The following is a 20,969-nucleotide window of genomic DNA, read 5'->3' as shown; positions in this document are numbered from 1 at the left end:
AGCCAGAGGGCAGCCAGCATGTTCTCTTAGGTGGCTTCCGTGAAGATTCCGGAGTGCGCCTTGTGGGAGTGCTTCGTTCCCACGCAAGTGGGAATAGCCCCTTTTGTGGGGAACGTCCGAGAACACAATGTCTTAGTCGCCAATATCTATTTAGTAGCTACAGTTCACATCAGGCGGGTAAGAAGCTATCTGCTATGAGCAGCAATGGCATGTAAGACCATGTAAATGAACCCAGTACTTAAAGGACATGTACTTTCCAGCTGAGCAAATCCCTTCCCATGGATCAACTGATTCCACCGAACTACTGAACATCCATCTTGACACCATTCCAAGTCTTACCTTTACCACTGGGCACCAGCAAGCGCAGAGGCTGATCTTAGATCCCCTCCTGTAGCTACACCACAAGCAAGACCAGGATGATGGGGAAAGCCTTTTGCGACATTTTTGATACTTAGCTGGGGGAAAGGTGCTTTTCTCCGCTGCCCACAGTTGTCTGCCACTTTGAGTTGCATGAAAGTTAATATATAGGTTGGTGATGGTAACAGATAATGAAATAATCTTCTTTACCACGTCATTCCCTGTGCTTCCAGATGCCATCAATCTGGCACAAATATGCTAGTTTTCAGTAAACCCCTAATTTTTATGGCCTCACTTTTATTTCTCTATTTTCCCCTGTATCTCCATTAGTGGGGAGTTACATGACCCGCTTTTGACCATTGAGCTACACTTCCCCATGTTCCTTTACGTTCTGTTTCATGCCCAATAAGGGCCTGAGCCAAACTCCACTGAAGTCAATAGGAATCTTTCCATTGACCTCGGTGGGCTTTGGATCAGGCCCTGAGCGTTTAGATCTTGGTCTTTCTTGGCCTGAAGTGCCTATCCTGGTGTTTAAGGGCTTGATGCTGCAGTGTTGTTGTTTTTTTTCAAGCAAAACTTCCCATTTGAGTTCATAAGACTCTTGCCTGAGTCTTGCTAAGGCTTGATGCTTCATTCCTTGCTTAGAGTAATTTCTCTAAATGTTCTGATATTTGTTCAGCATTTTCCATGACCTTAGCCCCACTGCACATCAAGGCCAGTTGCCATGGGAGAGAAGCATTATTTACTGGTTGTGTCTGTGTGTGCATCCTTGCCAACTGTCTTCTGACTTCTCCAAGCTCTTTTCTCGCTTCAGGCTAAGGGTGTTATTCCTCAAACATGTCACTGACCCCAGAGACTGATCTGACCCAGCTTCTTCCTCAGCTGGAGCTTGAATTTGCATTGTCCCAAACTTGGCTGCACCCCCGTGCTGTAAGCAATAGTCCCACACACCATGTTGTAAGAGGTATCAGCTTTCAATGTCTCTAACTCAGGCCACATGTGCTGCCCCATCCGCCCCTTCTCTCCACCCGCCTCAGAAGGAGTGTTTTCTAATGCAGCATAGTGCTTCTGCAATCCAGCACGTGGAAAAACAAAACCAAGTACAAAGTTAAGCTTCTTTTTTTGCAGCTAAATGTCTATTTGCTTTTCTACTTCGAGTGCTCTAACCCGTTCGGCTATATCTACACTCAGGACACTTCTAAAAACATCTCATCTTCACTGATACCAGCTTGACTTCACTGGAATTAGCAATATTGGGAGTCAGAGCACAGACAGGCCACTGGTACTTTTTTCTTTTAAGTACCATGCCCTCTAGTGCGGCTCAGAGCAGGTCTAACTGGCATAGTACTTAAAGCATCAGTGACAGCAAGTGGCTCACCTAAACTAGGGTTTCTCAATATTGCTAACGCTGGTAAAGATAAGCCACTGGTTCCAATTATGGGAATTTTTAAAAATGTCTCCAACACAGACCAGGCCCATGGCTCCGAGTTGACTCATGCTGGAAGGAATCCCATTTAAGTCAATGAGTGTTCTGTTGGGTACCAAATGGGATGACAACAGACCCCATATTTAAACATAGTGACACCAGGAGTATTTCTGCCAGCAATCTGATTCTCAGGAAATGCCCAAACAACCCAGAACACATTTTCGCATTAGCTTTCAAATAAATCAAATACATTTCATATATAAAACATTTTTATTAAAACAAATGTACAACACTTTTTATATACACAACTATGTACAGGAAAATGCTCAGTTACAATTAGTGATTTGATGTATTTCCAGATAAGCATAAATCACAAAAGACCTCCCTCCTTTTTGTACTTTGTACTGCTCGGCATAGGCTTATATCTTTTTGTTCTCTAAAGATCTTCTCTACACAGTTCATTGGGAATATACGGTACATGGTAGTCTATGTACTCTATTGCAGTGAACAGCATTAAGGTGGCTGCCGAGAAAGGCACTGCATAAATAAAGTGTTATGCCCATCAGTGCAAAAAAGAACGGATCCCAACGTGTGGCAGCTCTTTCACAATTATTAAATGAAAAACTGGTATACGTCATGCATAATGACAACAGAATAGAATGTCCTATGAGCAGATCTTCTGAATAACTGTAATATGTTGAAGCAAAGCATGTAGCTGATTTTCACATTTTCTCGGACTAAACATATTTACAAAAGTGAGGAATTTGATTTGTCGGTCAAATGTTTGCTGGAGTAATCAAAGGAAAGAGGGTCAATTAGTGCAATTTTTGTTGAATCCAAAAATCTGTAATGATTGTCATCAAGCTCAGCAGTACTTCACCAGGTACGTCTCAACCAGAGCTAACATGAGTAGGCAAATTTGCCCTGTGTGCCCTAAGCACCGGATTGGTAAAGGAGAGTAAATGAAACTGTAGATGATCTCCTCCAAAAGCAGTGCTTTTAAGTTATAATATGAACGTCATGAGAGAGAAATGGGGATCCTAGCCCAGCTTCTACTGACCTACAGCACCTTTCACTTGTATCCCAACAAAAAGGTCAGAACCCCATTTCACATTAATGTAGGAACAGTTTCACATTGGAAGCAATTTTAAGTTTTATAGGACAATGGCTTAGTCAACCAACTTCAATGCGCACAGTTCTGCTAAGGTTTTTTAATAATGGAGTTTCGCTAGCTCGATCTCTTCAGTCCCAGAAGCTAAACGGAAAGTAGAGGTTCTTTCTTCTCACACAGTCAGTAACAAACAATGCCTCCCACTCTGTTCACTTTCATGAGGAACAGGAGAAGTAAAGCAGTTCACAGTCTGAGGGAGCAAGAGAGGTTTACAAGCTACATGGAATGGCTTGTATACCAGTAGATCGAACTGTGTCCAGCCAAGAGAATTCTAGACTGCTTTTCAGATCAGTACAAAATCTGAACTCTATTTCCCCTAAAAAAAAGAAAAAAAATAGAAATGAAAAGAAATGTATCATGTGCGGCAGCAGCAGCAAAATAGTTTATGTATATCAATACTATAATGAAATGTAAACATTGTTCAGATGATCTCTGACTAAAATTGAATGTATTTGCAGAAATCCTTATTACAACTTCCATTTTTTAAAAACATTCTCAGTGGCGATAGGGCTAGGTAACTTTAACTCTGGAAACTGACACAGATTAAAAGTAATCTGTAAGGCTAAAATGGAAATTGAGTTAAGCACATATTTCTGTGCTGAATTCCCACTAATCAGGCCAAGGCTGCATATAAATATAACTTTTAAACACCAATCTGGTACATTTTCTAGTACAAATTGTCTTTTAAAAAAATCCCCAACAAACTCCTTCAATTTGAAATTAACGTGCTGGTCAGAAATCTAAAATAAAACACAGTAATGCATGAACTGCTCTATTCTTTTTGTTTTTCACCCGACTTAAAGCCATCTTGCATAAAGAGCTTAATCTGCTTCTCCCTCTGCCTCTGGTTGTATTCTAAAGTAACTTTGCTTCAGAAATTAAGGGATTTGTACCTGAGGTTGTATCTATTTCAGAATCTTGCTCCTTGTAGCTGAAGTTGCTGCAGATGTTTTGTGTGCCGGGCTCATTGGTAAGATATCCTTTCCCACCAACACTGGTTGCATGCCAGTCTTGTTCAAACAGCTGTAAGAGACAAAGGGGAAGGTTGGAAATGTGTGGGCCTTACGACATTAAAGAGAACAAATAAAACCTCATTGGACAAACAGATCAGCAGCAATAATATTTCCTACATAGGGCTGATGATGCCAGCTGGCATTGCAGCTAAATTTAAGGGCAGATTTCATCATGATGCAGATAACTAACTCTGAATACACATCATAAAACAACCTCACAGTTTGCTGGGATTGTCAATTTTCACGCAAGAGAGCGAACACTGGATTAGTAAGTACTGCAGATCAGTACTGAGGACCCCTGTAGGAAAGCTTGCACAAAGCCTACCCACACTATGCTTACTGCTAATAGCCCCTCACTGTCATAAATGCTAAACTCACTTCCCTCCTTGCTCATATATGTAAAATTCCTATTAATTTAAGTAGGGATCAAGCTAATTCAGAATACATGCCAAGAGAACACCCCAAGAAGGAAGGTGCTTATAAATAATAGTGATTAATGTGTTACGCGCCTAGATGTATAGCTAATTTGATTTAAATGCACCACATTTGTTGGGGGTATAGAAGAGATTCCTTCTAGAGTGTAAATGTCTTCTGAGTCTCTGATCCATCACCCAGCTTTTCAATGTTTGTCTCTAAAATGGTACATGTGCTCTCAAAGTGACAGAAGAATATTAAGTATTTCCACCTGTGGGTGTTCTCCATATCCTGGCTGTACATAGGATTTTTATTTACAAGTTCTCAGTGCACCTAACTCTGTTTATATGTTTTGTTTTCTCCTCCTCCCTTGATACAAATAGCAACTTATTCCATATTATTCTGAAAAGAAGAGATCATCTTTTTACCTTGTAAAGTTGCTCTTTCATTTCTTCTGCATCATCATCTGTTACTGTTAGGTTTTATAAAGACATAGGGAAAAGAAAAAAAACATGTTTCTGTTAACTCGGAGTCCTCACTGGAAAAAAATCACAGATCAGCTTCCTGGCTTTTCCATTCAGTTATCACCAGAGACTATTTCACGTTTTCTCATGACATAATAGCACTAAAACATCTTATAAGCCAGCAGATTCAGGGTCACTTCTGCCACCTCTATGGGTAACAGGAAGCCCTAGGAATTTCTGCAGGCTATAGAGGTCACCACTCTAGGAAACTCTGAGCCCCTAATGTACCCCTCCTTCTGCAGTGATATGACATGGTTTTTTGAGGGTAGATCACATCAGAGGAGTGGACAGTTGATCCACAACTAGATGCTTCCATCATTCTCAAGCTTCTCCTGTCCTCTTATAAACCCAGTTACTGTTAGAGGTCATGAACTTCAGTGACAATTGTAGGCTGGCTGTGCATCTGCTCTACACTCTCCCAGCAGGTTGGGGGAACAAATCTTTCCCCCGGAGCTCTCAAGTACAAAGCACTGTGCAACAATGCATCAAGATCAGAGATCTCTTCCTTACCCCTGAGGGTGACACTTTTATACCTGGAAGTGAGGAGTCTGAGACATGTTATATCCCAGCACAGTTCAGGCAGCTAATGAAAATATTTTTCATCCAAACCTTCAGACATGCACAACTGCCAATGACTTCAGCAGGCATTTTGCACATATAAGAGCTGCAACATAAGGCCCCTCAACTTTAACAAACTAAAGCTTTTTGTTTTTATAATAAATTTGACTACAGATGACTAGATCCCATTAACCCTGGAACGCATGCTAGATCTTGCCACTTGCACTTGAAGGGCCTATTGTTTTTTCTGGCACCCCATGCAGCTGCATGTCCTGCTTCTGCCCCTGAAACCAGCAGTGGTAGGATTATTTCCATCTGGTTGACCTGAGGTTTAAACCAATAAAATACCAACCTTCAGAAGATGAAGCCAAAGGTGACACTTGAAGCTGGTAAAGGTCATTTGTGCTGTCAGCCATTGCTATTTCCATTGGACTTCTCCAATCTGTCATTGTGTTCATATCACACGGTGAGAGATCTATGGAACGCACAGAAAGGAAGAGTTAGAATTTTTAGGAAATGCAAAGGCTTTCTAATTCAGAATAGCCTCCAATCCCTCACAATCCATGAAACAGCACATTGCATATATCCCATTATATAGCTGCCACTGTTCGCTCTGTTCGCTCTGCTTATGATGCCGAGATCTCATATACTGGGGTTTGGTAAGTGCAGCACATTCTGCTAAGTTTGAAGAACTAAAATTGAATCTCACCTAGGGTGATGGAGGCGTTCTCAATCTCCACTTCCTGTTCTGCATAGCTGTGAACTGTATAACCACTGTGGTCATCTGGTAGACTGCTGCTGTTCAGTGCTTCTACTGCCTCATCCATCCTCTGGTCTTCATATGACTATAAAGACACGTGCATTGAATGAAAGATCTATTAGACCAAGATATGATCTATTTGTTCCCATATGTCAAAACTTCAAAGCAAACCTCTGACTCCTTTAACTGCTAGAGTTAATACGTACCTTTCTCTTACTCCTGTTTTTTGACTCTCTAGATGACTTTGACTTCCTTTCTGTGAAAGCAAAAACAAGGTGACAGTGAGAAAAAGCCTGCAGCCACTTCTGATGGCTTCAATCTTACATGACCGCAATTGCTCTGTGTAGTGATGCTTTGCGCTGCAAGAGCATGATCATGCTCTGGGAGTTTTGCCATTGATTTCAGTGACAGCAGCGACTGCTGTACTCTTCCCACCCCTGAGGGGAGCGCACTTCTGTGCCCGATGAAGTGATCCCATTAGGGGTATTGTGACAATGAATTAATTTTCAAAAAATTGCTATGAGATCTTGGGATGAAAGGAGCTACACATCTGAAGTAATATTTAGCAATAGTAATAAAACTGCCTATTCACAGCAATACTTTACTTCTATCAAGGAATTTATACTGTACCTGTTCACAAGCAGAACAGGAAACGTAAACAGACAATTAACTGCAGTAATGGTCCCCTTAAGGCAAATTATGTTGAGGATAGGCTAATACACCTACCTTTTTTCTGAAGCTTTGTTAAGGGTGGTAGCATCCTGTAAACTCGGACTGCGCTGCAGCCTTTGTTGATACTTTTGTCCTTCACTTCCTCAATATCAGGCAGTGAATTCATGGCACAGCGGAAATTTGCCTTCCAAGTTTTGGGGTCCGGTTCTTTCTCGCCTACCTTGTATCTCCCTATAAATAAGAGATGGTGCGTAAGTATTCAGAGATTCTGCAGAGATCGGTCCCAAAAGAACTAATTTGTGTTCCATTCTTCAGTCATATAAGGCAGTCAATATAGTCACATGGGATGTAGATTAGGGCAGAATTAGGCTCTATCTGTTTATGTGACAGACAGAATTTTAAAACCAGCACGTACCAGTATGAATGGCCCAGCTTCGGAAAAGACAGGCATCTTTATCTATATCCCAGCCATGTTTAGCTGCATGTTTCCATGGGATCTGGAACATCATCTTATCCTGTAGTTAAACAATGCAGGTTTGAATACAGAGAATATAATATACACCCATTTGTGACTAAATATGGACTTAATCCAAGATAACTCAGCCACACCAAGGGAACTCTGCCTTAAGGCTGCCACCAGATTCCTAATGTAGCATTCACTTAGTACCATCTATGTTCTACATCCCATGTAACGTTCCCCAAGGGTTCTGAGTTTTACAGAGCTGTATAACAAGATATAATAGCTATGAGGGACACTGCCAGCCTCATCTCAGAACTACCTTGGTCTGTTGGTTTGTCTCTGATCCTTATGTTTATCATAAAATTCTTAGGTGTCTTTCTCTGTCTGCGCAGAATCTTTTTAAAAATTAACAATAAGGACCTATGTCCACCATAAGAAAAATATTTCTTACAGTGCAACGTTAATTTAGCTCAGATAACTCCTTTCATACGCGCTTCAAGACACTTTACAGTTTAAAATAGTCAATGAGCAAAAAGTCCTGAATCAATGAGGATAAACCTAAATAATCTTATTGTGGGTGAGTTTCATATGGTTGTAATTCTCAGTGAAGTGATGGGCATGCAGTACTGAAGTCAATGGTTCAGATGCTCAGTATCTCTCAAGATTTGGCCTAAAGTCCCATTCAGTGGTTGAGACTGTAACACTGATTCCTTAACTGAGACAAATAGCTTGACCCAAGTTAGAGGCAGATCTCATTGGGAGCCAAGAACATCTGTTATGATCTGACTGCTCTCATTTTTTTTTCCTTCCTAGTACTTCCCCAATAAAAGTCAGGTCTACTCCATTTATCATGATCAATTACAGCTACTGTTTTCTGATAACAAAAATGCTGTTTTATGTCGTGCGTGTAAACTCTTTCCATTTTCTTTTAATCTATTGATGTGACCTTGATTTTTATATAACATCAGCTAAGAATACAGGGATGAGGATGATTAAAGATACAAAAGTAATGACCAAGAAACCCACCTTGTTGATCCACACCAATCCTGGTATTTGATTGGAATTAATCTGCAACTCCAGCCAGGGCCTCATGCGCATTCTTGTTACCGGCATGTTGTCTGTGAAAGGAAAATAATAAATATAGGTAAGCAAAAGAGTAAATATTCTGGTATGCTGGACATTTTGTAATGCCATCCCTCACTGCTTACTCTTAACACTCCTCCTCATGGGCAGTCTTTCAACAAAGCCCAAACTTGGTCCAGAATCAATAAACAATTTCTCTTCCAAAATCTTGGCAGTTTCTGAATGGCAACTTTAGTTCTAATCTGGCTACACTATCCCTTTCATAGAGAAATAAAATTATAGAATTTGGGAAACTGGACGGCTCTGGAGGTTGGTACTGGGATGCAGAGCTCTTCCCACCTATGATACCTTTCAGAACTCAGCCCTGTAGTGAAAGAGAAGTATTACTGTCAGGTGCTGTTTGGTGGCTTACGTGAAAAAAAGTCTGGTCTCAGACCTTTACCCAGTGAGCAAAATTGCCACATCTCACGAGCCACCAACACCTCTGGTACTCTGCCTCCCAGGCTGGGTGCAGAAGGCAAGAAGTCAAAGGTTCATGGACTCTGAACTCTCTCTTTGCACCCACAATGTTAATCACTCTGGGTTGTGGCCAAGGCACACTGGCAGGGCAGTGTGAATTGCTAAGTCCTGTGCTGAACTTGTCCTGTGCCATACTAAAGGATGGATGTCCGTCTCCAGGGCTATCACGCCCGCGCGTCTCATGAACACTACATTTAAAAAAATTCTTAAAATCTTTGTAAGTGGCTGAGGGGGCGTGTGTGTGTGAAGCGTGAGTGTTAGGCTCCAGAGGAATTATAAACTAGCAAAAAAATTCTTTCTGAGGGAGTGTCTTTGTTACTTGTCTTTTCATTGCCACTTATTTCAGTGCCAAGTTTCCCCTATCATTAATGTTTACCTTTTTAAAAAAAATAGTGCAGTAGATTAGTCTATAAACGGTGCACTCTGCTACAAAGTTTTCCTTGCACTGAGATCTACTGGCATAAATATATTTCTTGTCTTGTTTTTTATATGGAAATATCAGCATTTCCAAAAACAATAGAATCCAGCGTTTTACAAATAATAGACCTTCCTCGACAGCTTCAGTGGGCTGGCAGTGGGGTTAGGCTTACATAACCCAACCCCCCTTTATAATGGGAGAGGAGATCAATTACTTTCTCCATGTTAACATGCAGCTTTTCTACTGGGCTCCTTCTCTTTTCCTGTAACACATTCCTGCCTGTATGGCCTCCATGTGGACATTAGCATTTAGCTTTGGTGCTAGGATAGGCTTAAAGAAGGGCTGCAAAACTGAACTCAAGGAATGATGCTTGGAGTTCTATTGTAAAACACAGTTAATTAGACAATTTCAAGTTAGTAGTGGTCCTTGACTTTGACTAAAAAAGCCTCAGTTGACATTATTCTCAGCTTTATGTAGCTCCTTCATACTTAATGACAAGTCTATAAACTGAAACAGGAATGCAATGTTTATGATTGAGAATAGCATTACTAAACATTGGCAAACAATCCTGAAGAGCAAATTATATTGATGAGGTAATGTGTCTGATAATAGCATCCAGGGCCTCCAAACCCAATCAGACCCTCTAAACACATATATACAGAAAGGCATGGGTCCTGTCACCGTATGCTTACTGTTCCTCATGGATGTACTGACACAATAGATTATGCTAACATGAAGAAATGTTATGCAACAATTTTGCTTCCTAAGCAGCCAATAAACTAAGGTTTCTGACTTCCACTCTCACTACCTCACCCTGTTGGGCAAATTCTAATACAGAATGTTATACTTTTCTCCAAGACCCTTGTGTTACTCAGATTCAGATGGGTGAATTAAGCATGCGTGCATTCAGCATTTCCTTGCACTGGTAGGTGTAAAGTTAGAGCTTTGCCATTAATTTGGCACAGTTTGTGAGTGTTCATTTTACTTACTATTGCTTTTGTGAGACTAAAACGATGCCATCAACTGTGCTAGCTCCAACATTTTTGTTGTGATTTTTTTTGTTTAAAGTTGTATTTATATGCATATTATACAATATATATTTCCAAAGTACAAAATACTTTTCAAAATACATCCCGTGATCTTATATTTCTCTAGCTAATAATTATACACCTGAATTTCACACCCTTAAATGTTAATTTGCAACATGGCTCATCTGAACAAACAATCCTCAAATTCACAAAATCATAAATAACAGCAATCACCTCTTTTGTGGCCAGTTCTGCAAATGCCTGAAGATTTGACTCCTCATTTGTTGGTCCCACAGATCTTTCCCCATAAACCTTGACTATTTTTAGCTTCTCCCAACCTCATCTGCATTCAAATGCTTTAATTCTCTCTGTTGCCTGTGAACGCTGCTCTCCGGTGTTGAAGCCAAAAGCATGACTTTATTTTCAGCCTGTACTTCCTGTGTATCGGAGAGCAGCAACAGCAGCACCCTTTGTTGTCACACAGTTGCTCGTATTTGTCTTACTCTCTTCCCCCACATCACCTCGGAAAGCAATCTGATGCCCAAGCACAGAATTAGAGGTGCTACTTACTGTGTCTTTGCATTACACATAACTGTACATACAAGTCAAAACAACAACACACCCTTTCCTCCCTAACAAAATAAATTCTGTCACCAGAATGTGACTGAACCTCTCACGTGCACAGCAGCTTAAGTGTCCGCAAATTCACCAAACTCCTCGTCTACCAGTTCAGAAGTTGATTTGCAGGGCTAAGGCTATTTATTGCCTCCTATTTGCCATGCAAGCTTCCTGCGACTGGCCTTTGCTCTCTGTCCCCTGGCTCACACGACTAAATACTCATTGCATCCCTTGTCTTTGCCAAGCCTCCGTGCGCCAGTTGCTTTCCCACTATTTCCTTGTTGGCCGCCCTGGTTACAGGACCGAGTGCTGTTTGCAAAGTCCTGCCACTCCAGTTCCGAAGTTGTCCTGCACCGAGTGCTCCTGGCAGGAGGGGGAAGCAGACCTCTGACTCGGCGGCTGCGAGCTGCCCCAGGCGTGACCCACCTTGTTCTCCGGTCCCCAGTGCACAGCCTTGCAAAGGTGCCCAGTGAGCCGGCAGATCCGCCTCCCGTGAACGAGCCGCGACTTCTGCAGGCTGCGGAGCGCGGTGGTCTCGGTATATCCTAACACTCGTCGGGATTCCCCGCTTGCTTGGCCTGAACCTCTCCTGCCGACCAATCAGCGTTCGCCCAGAGGCTTGGCTCGGCTCCGCCCTCCGCTCATTGGCTGGCCGGCGAGCATCATTTCGGGGAAATCAGGCTGTTGTAGCACTAGAGACTGAAGGGGAAGTACGGCTCCCCCTCCCCCGCCCGTCTCCCTGCTGCTCCCAGGGTGTGGGAGCGGAGGGCTGGGGGGGGGGGGGGGGGAAGTGAGAGGCTCCTTGGGGGCCCTCTGAAACTGCCTCCCCAGCCACCGTGCACCCATCAGTGTCACAGGAGCAGGTGACCCCCGGGGCCTGTCCCATTGCAGCTGGGTCCCTATCCCTGGGGGGGCAGACAGGGTCTGGGTCCCGCTGTCCCAGTTTCTCGAACTGGTCAGATCCAGCCCTGTACTTCTGAGGGGCTTGAATCCAAATATGGATCTGGGGGCTGTGTCCCGCTGTCAGTTCTGGGCCCCTTTTGCATGGTCTTTGGGGCAGGGATCTTGTCTCTTGCGCACCTTTATGCAGTGCAAGGTGTGTTGGCATTACTAGTGATACTCTGTGCTCTGGGTGCCTTCCCCCTGAGGATCTCCAAGCACTACATGAACACTAACCAACTAAGCCTCATAACCTCTGTGTGTAGCAGGTATTGTGTCCATTTTACAGAGAGAGAAATCAAGGCATAAAAGGTTAGATGACTTGTGCAAGGTCAGAGAGGCACAGCTGGAAATCAAGAGAACTTGGCTCCTAGTCCCATGCTCAGACCACTAGACCAGCTCCCTCTGCATAAAATCTTGCTTGCTAATATTACCTTTCATTCTAACAGCTCCTAAAGTGCTTAGCAGACCGACTAGGATGCTACACACAAAGATTGTTGAATCCACCCCTGAAATATGGCAGTGGGGGTGGCAGGGGAGAGCAGCAGCTTGTCTGAAAGCACATAACAACACTAACAATTTAGAACAGGAAATGAATGAAAATACTGCATGCAGCTGAAATTGCAAAAAACCCTATTTGGCCAGGACGTCAGGGTTAACATTCCAAACTCTTGCAAAAAGGGTTGTGGGACTATAACCAACTGGCAAGGATTGATGCTGTTTTAGCATCTCATTGAAAAGACTGCCCCTTAACACCATTCTAGGGCATCAGTTTAGTACAAACTAGAAAGAAAGACTCACCGATAACACAGTTCATGAGTCCTAAGGTGGACCTTGCAACCATGAATATATTTAGTCAATATTAGAGTTATGTAAGAGAGTATGTAGCAGCACCTGGAATAAAAAGCAGCTATGATTACCAGTGGAAACCAAGTCAGAGGAAAATAGCAGGAAAAAGGAATATGTGGGGAATGTTCCTGATTTCCTTTTTTCTTTTTAAACTTCTGTAGCATGTAGTGATAGTTAAGAGCCTGTTTGCTCAGTTTCTTGAGTCAAAGTAACTTGAAGTTACTGGTGTGTCTTTAAAATGACAAGCAGATACATCAATCCATCTTAGTAAGGGGCTGATCCTGCACTAACTGAGAACTCAAAACCTAGCAGTGTTGAATGTTCAGGGAATGCACATTGGGTCTAAAAGAAGCAGGTAGGGGCCTCTCTGAATGCAGGCACCAAACAAGTCTCTGTGTACACTATAAAAATAATTAAGTCGGGGAGCTGCAGATAACATAGTCCCCATCCGGTTTCACTGTGGTGAAAAGTGGTAGTGTAGACAAAACTTGACCATCCCCTGTGACCAGGTTAAAAACCTGGACAATCTTAACTGGGTCCTTTAATTTGGTTATAGTTGTAGCATAGATGGGATCTTACTTTGGTGTCTCTGTTCATAAAACTCTTAGTTGAAATCTGGTCTCAGTCTCTCGCTCCCATAGGGTTATAGAACATTGCTTAATTCTCCAGTGAGTCCCAAGACATTTTTTACTTCCACAGCATCCATCTACCAGGTGATACGTACAGTTGCTTGTAGCAGCAATTTTAAAATTCATCCTATGTACCTGCCCTCCAAAGCTATCACTATGGAGGAGGACGGACTGGGAGACAAGGACACTTTACAGACACTGGGAAAGAAAGCATCCCCCGGTCTCTCCAGCTTCGGCAGTGTGTCAGGGACGTGTTGCTTTGAAATAACTATCCTAAAGAAAGAAGGGTAACCATTTTTTCTCCTCCTGTATGCCTCTGGGCAGGCACAGGGGTAGGTGAGGGTTTGATCCACACCACTGAAGTCAACAGAGAGACTCCCATTTATTTTGAGAGAGTTTGATTGGTCCCTGAGAGCAGAACTGAGTACGCCGGTGACTTGATTCTAGCAGAGAGTGAGGTCATTTTGAAATGTCATTAGTCATTTCATGCTAGCATTTTAATGGTCCCCAAGTAAGGTATGAAGCTCACATCTAAGAGGAAGGTAGGTTTGGGATTTTTTGCAAATCTAGGTTAACAGCATCTGCCTGCTGTTTTCATGATGGAAAAACACAAACATACTCTAAAAAAAAGTAAAGCTTAGATTCTAAAGAAAGAAGCAAAAATCAGAAATCTCTCAATTTTTCTTAATTTTTCAGCCTATAATTTTATTAGTATATATTGTTTAACATTTTTGCTATGGTAGGACCTTCATGTCAGCCAGGTCAGAGCCTGTTGTGCAAGGCGCTGTACAAACACACAGAAAATGACGGTCCCTGCTCCAACGAGCTTACAGTCTAAAAGACCAGGCCTAACCGGTAGATGAGACAAATAAGCAGGTCAGTATGGAGTCAGGGAGACAAGGCAGCAAAAATGAAGAGGGTATGTGCAATTCTTCCCCAATCAGGGGCAACAAACACATTTTCCACTTCCAGACAATGAGCTACAATTGATCTGAAATGCTGTAACATTCAATTCTAAAGGTGACCTGCAAAGGAGGAGGAAGTTTATTTATTTACCTTTTTTCATTGACTTGTGTTATGTAAAGCTGACCAGAAAGATTTGTTTGTTTTATTTTAAAGCCCTGTTTTCTGCTTGCGTGTAAACTTTAGAAGTACCAGAATGTGGAGTATGACCTTCTCTGGCTTTGTTGGAGGTCTTGAGAGAGAGAGAGAGATCATGAGTTTTAGGTATATAGAAATTGACATTCTAGATTAGGACTGTATCCTATCACCACTGATAGTGGCCAGTACCATCTGGTTCAGAGGAGGTTACAAGAAACCTACAGGCAGCAGTCATGCAATAATCTGCCCACAGGGAAAATTTCTTCCTAAAGGTTCCATTAGAGAAGTGGTTCTCAACCTTTTTCTCATTTGCAGACCCCTAAAAATTTTTTAATGGAAATGCAGACTCCTTTGGAAAATTTAGACTTAGGGTATAGAATCACAGAATCATAGAATATCAGGGCTGGAAGGGACCTCAGGAGGTCATCTAGTCCAACCCCCTGCTCAAAGCAGGACCAATTCCCAACTAAATCATCCCAGACAGAGCTTTGTCAAGCCTGACCTTAAAAACCTCTAAGGAAGGAGATTCCACCACCTGCCTAGGTAACCCATTCCAGTGCTTCACCACTCTCTGAGTGAAAAAGTTTTTCCTAATATCCACCCTAAACCTCCCCCAAAGTCTACACTATCCACTGGATCAGCGGGCAGAAATCGATCCAGTGGGGATCCATTTTTCGTGTCTAGTCTAGATGCAATAAATCGATCCCTGAGCCATCTCTCATCAACTCCTGTACTCCAGCAACACCAGAGGTGCAGGGAAAGTTGACGGGGGAGCAACAGCAATTGACTCACCACAGCGAAGACACCACAGTAAGTCGATCTAAGTACGTCGACATCAGCTACATTATTCACGTAGCTGAAGTTGCGTAACTTTGATCGATTCTCCCCCGCCCCAGTGTAGACCAGGGCTTAGTCTGCAGACTCCCAGTGGTCCACAGAACTACTGCATTAGAGGTTTGTTTTTTGCCTTGAAGCATGAATGCTTATATTGCTTCCAAAAACTATTTTTTAAAATCTTACGATTGTATCATTTTTCTCATCTCTGAACGGAGGGGCTGAAGATGTTGAACTTTGAACAAAAATATCTTTTCTCCCAGTTGTTTCTCAGGCATTTGAATTGAACAGATGCTAACAAAAGCAGGTATGCAAAACAAGAGCTGTCAACAGGGTAAATATAAATCACTTATTAACTGAACTAATTAGGGGTCATTTGCATAGTGGGTTTTATGTCATCCTATGTATGTCCAGTAACCCAATAGTCTTTCAGGGGGGGTGGGGAGTAGCTATGATCTGATGATTTAATGAGAAAATATTACACGCTTCTTTATACATAATAAAGATGGGGGGGAGGGCACAAATCTGCCCCCCTCTTTTTTTTAAGAATGGCTATTCTGGGCCTTTCAGGTCTGGTGGACCAGTATTCTTCAGTATTACATGTTACTGTGTTTGGAGCAGCTGCGCTATGTGGGGTGCAGGGGCGGCTTTAGACATTTCGCCGCCCCGAGCAGGGCGGCATGCCGCGGAGGGCACTCTGCCGGTCGCCGGGAGGGCAGCAGGTGGCTCCGGTGGACCTCCCGCAGGCATGCCTGCGGAGGGTCCGCTGGTCCGGCAGCTTTGGTGGACCACCAGAGCCGTGGGACAAGCGGACCCTCTGCAGACATGCCTGCAGGAGGTCCACCAGAGCCACCTGCCACCCTCCCGGCTACCGGCAGAGCGCCCCCCGGGGCATGCCGCCCCAAGCACAAGCTTGGCGTGCTGGGGCCTGGAGCCGCCCCTGGTGGGGTGCATAATGTAATCTTCTTTGCTATGTATGTTAAATCTATAAAATCATCTAGAGCTGTGAGTAGGCACTTATACTGGGAAGCAAAATAAATGCAGAGTAGGAATACACAAAGGGAGAGTAACACCCTGATCTCAACTCTGCTCTTGCTTATAAAGAGTTACGTCAGCAGTAACTCCACTCAGTGCAATGCAGTTTAAGTGAGAGCAGAATTTGGCCCATAGATCCACATTCTGCTGCAGGATCCCACTCAGAGTGACCTGCAAAGGATTTTACCCAAATCAGGGTGGTGCTTGTTTTGTTTCATTTGTTTGCTTCTTGCCCGGGACCAAGAAATAAAAAATCAGATAAAACACCTTTGTATGTTACGTTCTAATTAGACTCAGAGAGAACTAAAATCCTATTTCCCATTCCCATTTATATACTAAAACACTAACAACCCTACTCAGTACAAAAAACAAACAAAACTGCTTCGGGTAATTACTGAACGATATAATTAACACAGTAAAAATTACAAACGTGGACACACTATATTTACACAAACCAGCAAACACTGTGTAATCAACACACTTCGAGAAATGGATGGATCATTCATAAAAAAAAGTATTCTGCTCCACATAGTGGAGTAGCACATGTTGTGTATAGTGAGAACTATGAATTCACACATTCCTTAATGTACCCAGGAACTACATTCCTTTGTCCTACTTTATTTGATATGGAATTAGCTTAGGTGCCTGCGTGGCCCCATTACTGTAGTATCTGGGCACCTCATAATGTTTAATGTATTTATCTGCATGCACCACTGTGAGGTAGAGTAGACCTATTATCCTCACTTTAGAGAGGCAGAATTTAGGCCCAGAGAGACGAAAGGCCAATTTTTTAAAAGCAGGTGCAAAATACCTTTTAAAAGTCTAGCTCTAAATGACTCACCCAAAGTCACACACGCAGTCTGTAGCAGAGAAGGGAATTGACTTCAGCTCTTCTAAGTTGCAGGCTATTGCCTTAACCACTGGGCCATCCTCTTGAGTAAATAATCAACAGGATACTTCAGTCCTCATCCTCAAAGGATGCCTGCACACCACCTTCAAAAGATGAGCCTGGGAACTTAGATTCCTAACTCTGCTAGACATTAGATTTAACAGAGACACTGGTTTTATGACTCACTACAACAACTGGTAACACACCCTACTGGCTGCTAATCCTTAACTGCCCACTTCATTGTAAGTGGTCTTCTACATCAGTGGTTCTCAAAGCCGGTCTGCCGCTTGTTCAGGGTAAGCCCCCTGGCGGGCCGGGCCAGTTTGTTTACTTGCTGCGTCCGCAGGTTCAGCCAATCGCGGCTCCCACTGGCCGCAGTTCGCCGCTCCAGGCCAATGGGGGCTGTGGGAAGCTGCAGCCAGCATGTCCCCCAGCCTGCGCCGCTTCCCGCAGCCCCTATTGGCCTGGAGCGGCGAACTGCGGCCAGTGGGAGCCGCGATTGGCTGAACCTGCGGACGCAGCAGGTAAACAAACCGGCCCGGCCCACCAGGGTGCTTACCCTCGCAAGCCGTGTGCCAAAGGTTGCCGATCCCTGGGTTAGAGGATAGTGTTAGGGACAGAGGCTTTATCCACTTGGAAAACTTCCATGCCACTCACCAGACTGCTGTGAGGGGACCTAGCAGCTGGATCCTAAATGTTTTAAGCCTCCAGAATCTGAACAGGCATTGTCCTTGTCTTTGTCTTTGCACAGGAATCTACAGTATTATTGTTCTTTACTTAATCACAAGAGAAATACATAGATCTATACACAAATAATAAACCCTACCCAGCTCTCCCTGCCTCAACTTCCTCACCAGTCTGAAGCACTCTTTGGGCTGGGGTCAGAGTCCTTTGAGACCATCCAGAGTCCTCTCCGCCAGTGCATAGTTTGTGTTCTGACACATTATGCCTTCTCCTCCCAGTTCTTCTTCTCTGACTTGGCCTATCTGTCCCATGCCCTCTCCTGCGTGTCTCCCTGAGCCTTCCCTCCTGCTTTGGACACGTATCTCTGTCCTGCTTGGAGAATTTCCACTCTCCAAAGCCCCACCACTGCAGATCACTTGGCCAAACTTTTTTCCCTACTCAGGCACTTTTTTAAGTAACTATTGTATGGTCAGAGCACAGTCATAAGGCTGACCACTCTCCATTGGCTGTGGTCTGGAGAAGACACGACACAGCCTTTTCAGCAATGGGGGAACCCACAGATACAGAGGGGCATTCATGATGACAAAGTAATTTTCACGGTAACAATTTCCTAATATCAGCCAGAATTCATAAAGTATTCACAGCTTCCCCAAATCATCACACATCTCGTCTCCTTCCCCCCCGCCACCCCCACATCACCTGACCCTTTCTATGCCCAACACCCCGCTTTCCATTCCCCGCACCCTCCTTCTAAGCACCTGTCTGTCTTCCCCAGTCCACCCACCTTTCACCTCTCTCCATGCTCCTCACCGGTCCCTTGCAGTTCCCTAGTCCCTTTAACATATATCTATTTTCCCCTGCACCTTTTTCATGCCCTCTTTCTGCCTGCCTCCACACCACCGGTGTGCCTTGAACCACCTTTAACTCTCTCCATGCTCAACAAGTCTCCTACACCCGCCCTGTGCACCCCTCCATCTTGAGTCCAGGGAACATAGTACCACCCCCAGTTCCTACCCCACTTGGGAGTTCTTTGTCCACCTCTTCTATTATCCCTTCACCCTCCAACCTCCTGCTCTCCTGCATTTCTCCTTCTCTCCCTCCCTTCACCCTGCCCCCAATTTAGGGGCACTTGTTACTTTTTAGAGGAGTTAGGCTGGGAATATAAAAATGGGAAGCTACCTTCAATCTCAGCTATGGAACAGCTCCCACTGCTCCCTAATACTGAGCATCCAGTGATTGTTCCCAGATTTAGGACCCAGTGTCACCCACAGCGATGTACATGTCCCACCCATGGTGCTAACACAGCTGTGTGGGGTTAAATCTGTGCAAAATTTGTCCACAGACTTCTATATGAGACAAAGAACAAAGGGTCATCATTTCCCTCCAGTCATCCAGATGGTGAATTGCAGCAAGGTAGCTTTAAACTGTTTCCATTTCTTATAAATGCTTCTTGTACAAGGAAGAAGCTTGATTGCAGCACATGTAGGAAAATAACTCCAAGAATGTTGAAGTGCTGCCCAGTTGGCACTACGTGCTATCCCTGGTGACTGAGATATTCAGACTATAGAAAATATGCCCTGAGACGGTGGTGACAATTTCCCAGAATCCAAATGACTTATCTTAGTGCCTGATCCATAGTCTATTAAAATCTACCAGAGTCTCTCCATTGACATCAATAGACTTTGGATCAGGCTCCTACTTTAATAATAATAATTATTATTAATTTAAAAAATTGCTGTTTTGCCTCTTTGGGGAAAAATTAGAGAATTTTACCAGTTCCATCACAATGTCACCACTATTGAATTGTAATGCTGTTCCACAGGAAGGGCTGGATCCCTTATCAAATGTGTGCAGCAGGAAGGGCAATTTGCCAAGGGATCTGATCCTGGGAGGTGCTGAGTATCCTGTCCTGGCATTTTCCTCATGTGGTTTGAGGGCTCTTGGCAATCTGCGTGCTCGGGATCCAGGTCTGAATTTGAATCCTTCCCATTCTGCTTGAGCTCACTGAGGGCATAAACAAGGCTCTGCCATCCCTGTCTGTCATGCTGTTTGCAAAAAAGGCTGCCTTGTTATGTCACTAACATTTTTTTACAAGGCTAGGTCATTGGCCTGTTGCTTGTATCTGCACCACCCTAAAAACCACATCCCTACTCATCAGCTGATTGAGGACAATGGGTGGAGGGAGGGGAGAAAGACTGTGGTTATCCCTGCATTGGAGCAGAAGGAGGTAGTGAGGGAGACAATGCACCAAAAGTCACCTCTCCCCGGCGTACCTGCACGAGTTTCAGTTCTAACTTCTTTGTGGGAGACACAGTCCCTCCTCACTGGTTCTTGGAGCTAGGCTGGCTGAGCAAGGAGTGTCAGTGGTCCTGTGCTCCTGGAGTCTTCGCACCTGATTCAGGCATAGTGAGCTCTCCTCTTTCACTCCTTTTGCAAGAGTGACTGACTTCGGAGAGCTTACTCCTGATGTACATTGCTCGAAGCAGGAGGAAAACCAGGCCAGCGCAATGTGTCCAGGACCTTCTGCTAGGGCGGTGCTCCTCCCGTACCACAAGCAGCAACTCATATGTCATGATCTCACTCTCAATTTCTAAATATCTCAAGATATAACAACCCACCCGACTGCCGTAAGTTTCACCGACACAAGTTTCATAGCCACGCCAGCGCTATGTCGGGGGAGGGAGGGAGGTCGCTCTCCTGCTGACATAGCTACTGCCGCTCGTTGGGGGTGGTTTAATTATGCCAGCAGGAGAGCTCTCTCTCCCGTCGGCATAGAGCGGCTCCACAGGAGACCTTACCGCGGCGCAGCTGCAGCGGTACGGCTGTGCCGCTGTACGGTCTATAGCGTAGACATAGCCCAAGTCTGAGGGCGCTCGCTTTTGCTGGCTGTAAGAACAGCTGGCCCAAATGAAAAATCACATGATAGGATGCTAGGGTAGAGCATAGAACGGGTTCAGCAACTTGGAGCTCATGGTTTTGTGGGTCCAA

The 20,969-nt window shown here is 43.9% G+C and overlaps 1 protein-coding gene across 2 annotated transcripts; it reads right to left on the bottom strand.

Annotated features, from left to right (window-relative positions):
* Positions 1–2,034: 2,034 nt before the first annotated feature.
* On the bottom strand, positions 2,035–11,575 carry IRF1 (interferon regulatory factor 1). 2 transcript variants are annotated; one of them, XM_045028923.1, is made up of 10 exons: positions 11,448–11,575; positions 8,382–8,473; positions 7,311–7,410; positions 6,950–7,126; positions 6,430–6,479; positions 6,173–6,308; positions 5,816–5,938; positions 4,810–4,853; positions 3,848–3,977; positions 2,035–3,270 (listed from the first exon to the last, which is right to left on the bottom strand). In XM_045028923.1, the coding sequence occupies exons 2-10, from the start codon at positions 8,466–8,468 to the stop codon at positions 3,164–3,166; spliced, it is 954 nt and encodes a 317-aa protein (XP_044884858.1). In that variant the 5' UTR covers positions 8,469–8,473; positions 11,448–11,575; the 3' UTR covers positions 2,035–3,163. The 2 variants fall into 2 exon arrangements, with proteins under 2 accessions (XP_044884858.1, XP_044884859.1); XM_045028924.1 differs by lacking the exon at positions 11,448–11,575 and adding an exon at positions 10,638–11,407.
* Positions 11,576–20,969: the final 9,394 nt, after the last annotated feature.

The sequence above is a fragment of the Mauremys mutica genome, chromosome 8 (assembly GCF_020497125.1).
Source record: "Mauremys mutica isolate MM-2020 ecotype Southern chromosome 8, ASM2049712v1, whole genome shotgun sequence".
NCBI classification, from domain to species: Eukaryota; Metazoa; Chordata; order Testudines; family Geoemydidae; genus Mauremys; species Mauremys mutica.
This window is presented reverse-complemented; position numbering and strand designations above follow the sequence as displayed.

What these genes read in the sequence shown, in the direction of transcription:
- IRF1 (XM_045028923.1), bottom strand. Translation starts at nt 8,468, where the DNA reads ATGCCGGTAACAAGAATGCGCATGAGGCCCTGGCTGGAGTTGCAGATT. An exon ending in GATTGGTGTGGATCAACAAG is followed by an intron (nt 7,411 to 8,381) that starts GTGGGTTTCTTG and finishes GTTTAACTACAG; the next exon opens with GATAAGATGATGTTCCAGAT. An exon ending in TGAAATAGATACAACCTCAG is followed by an intron (nt 3,271 to 3,847) that starts GTACAAATCCCT and finishes TCTTTTTTTTAG; the next exon opens with GGGAAATAGAGTTCAGATTT.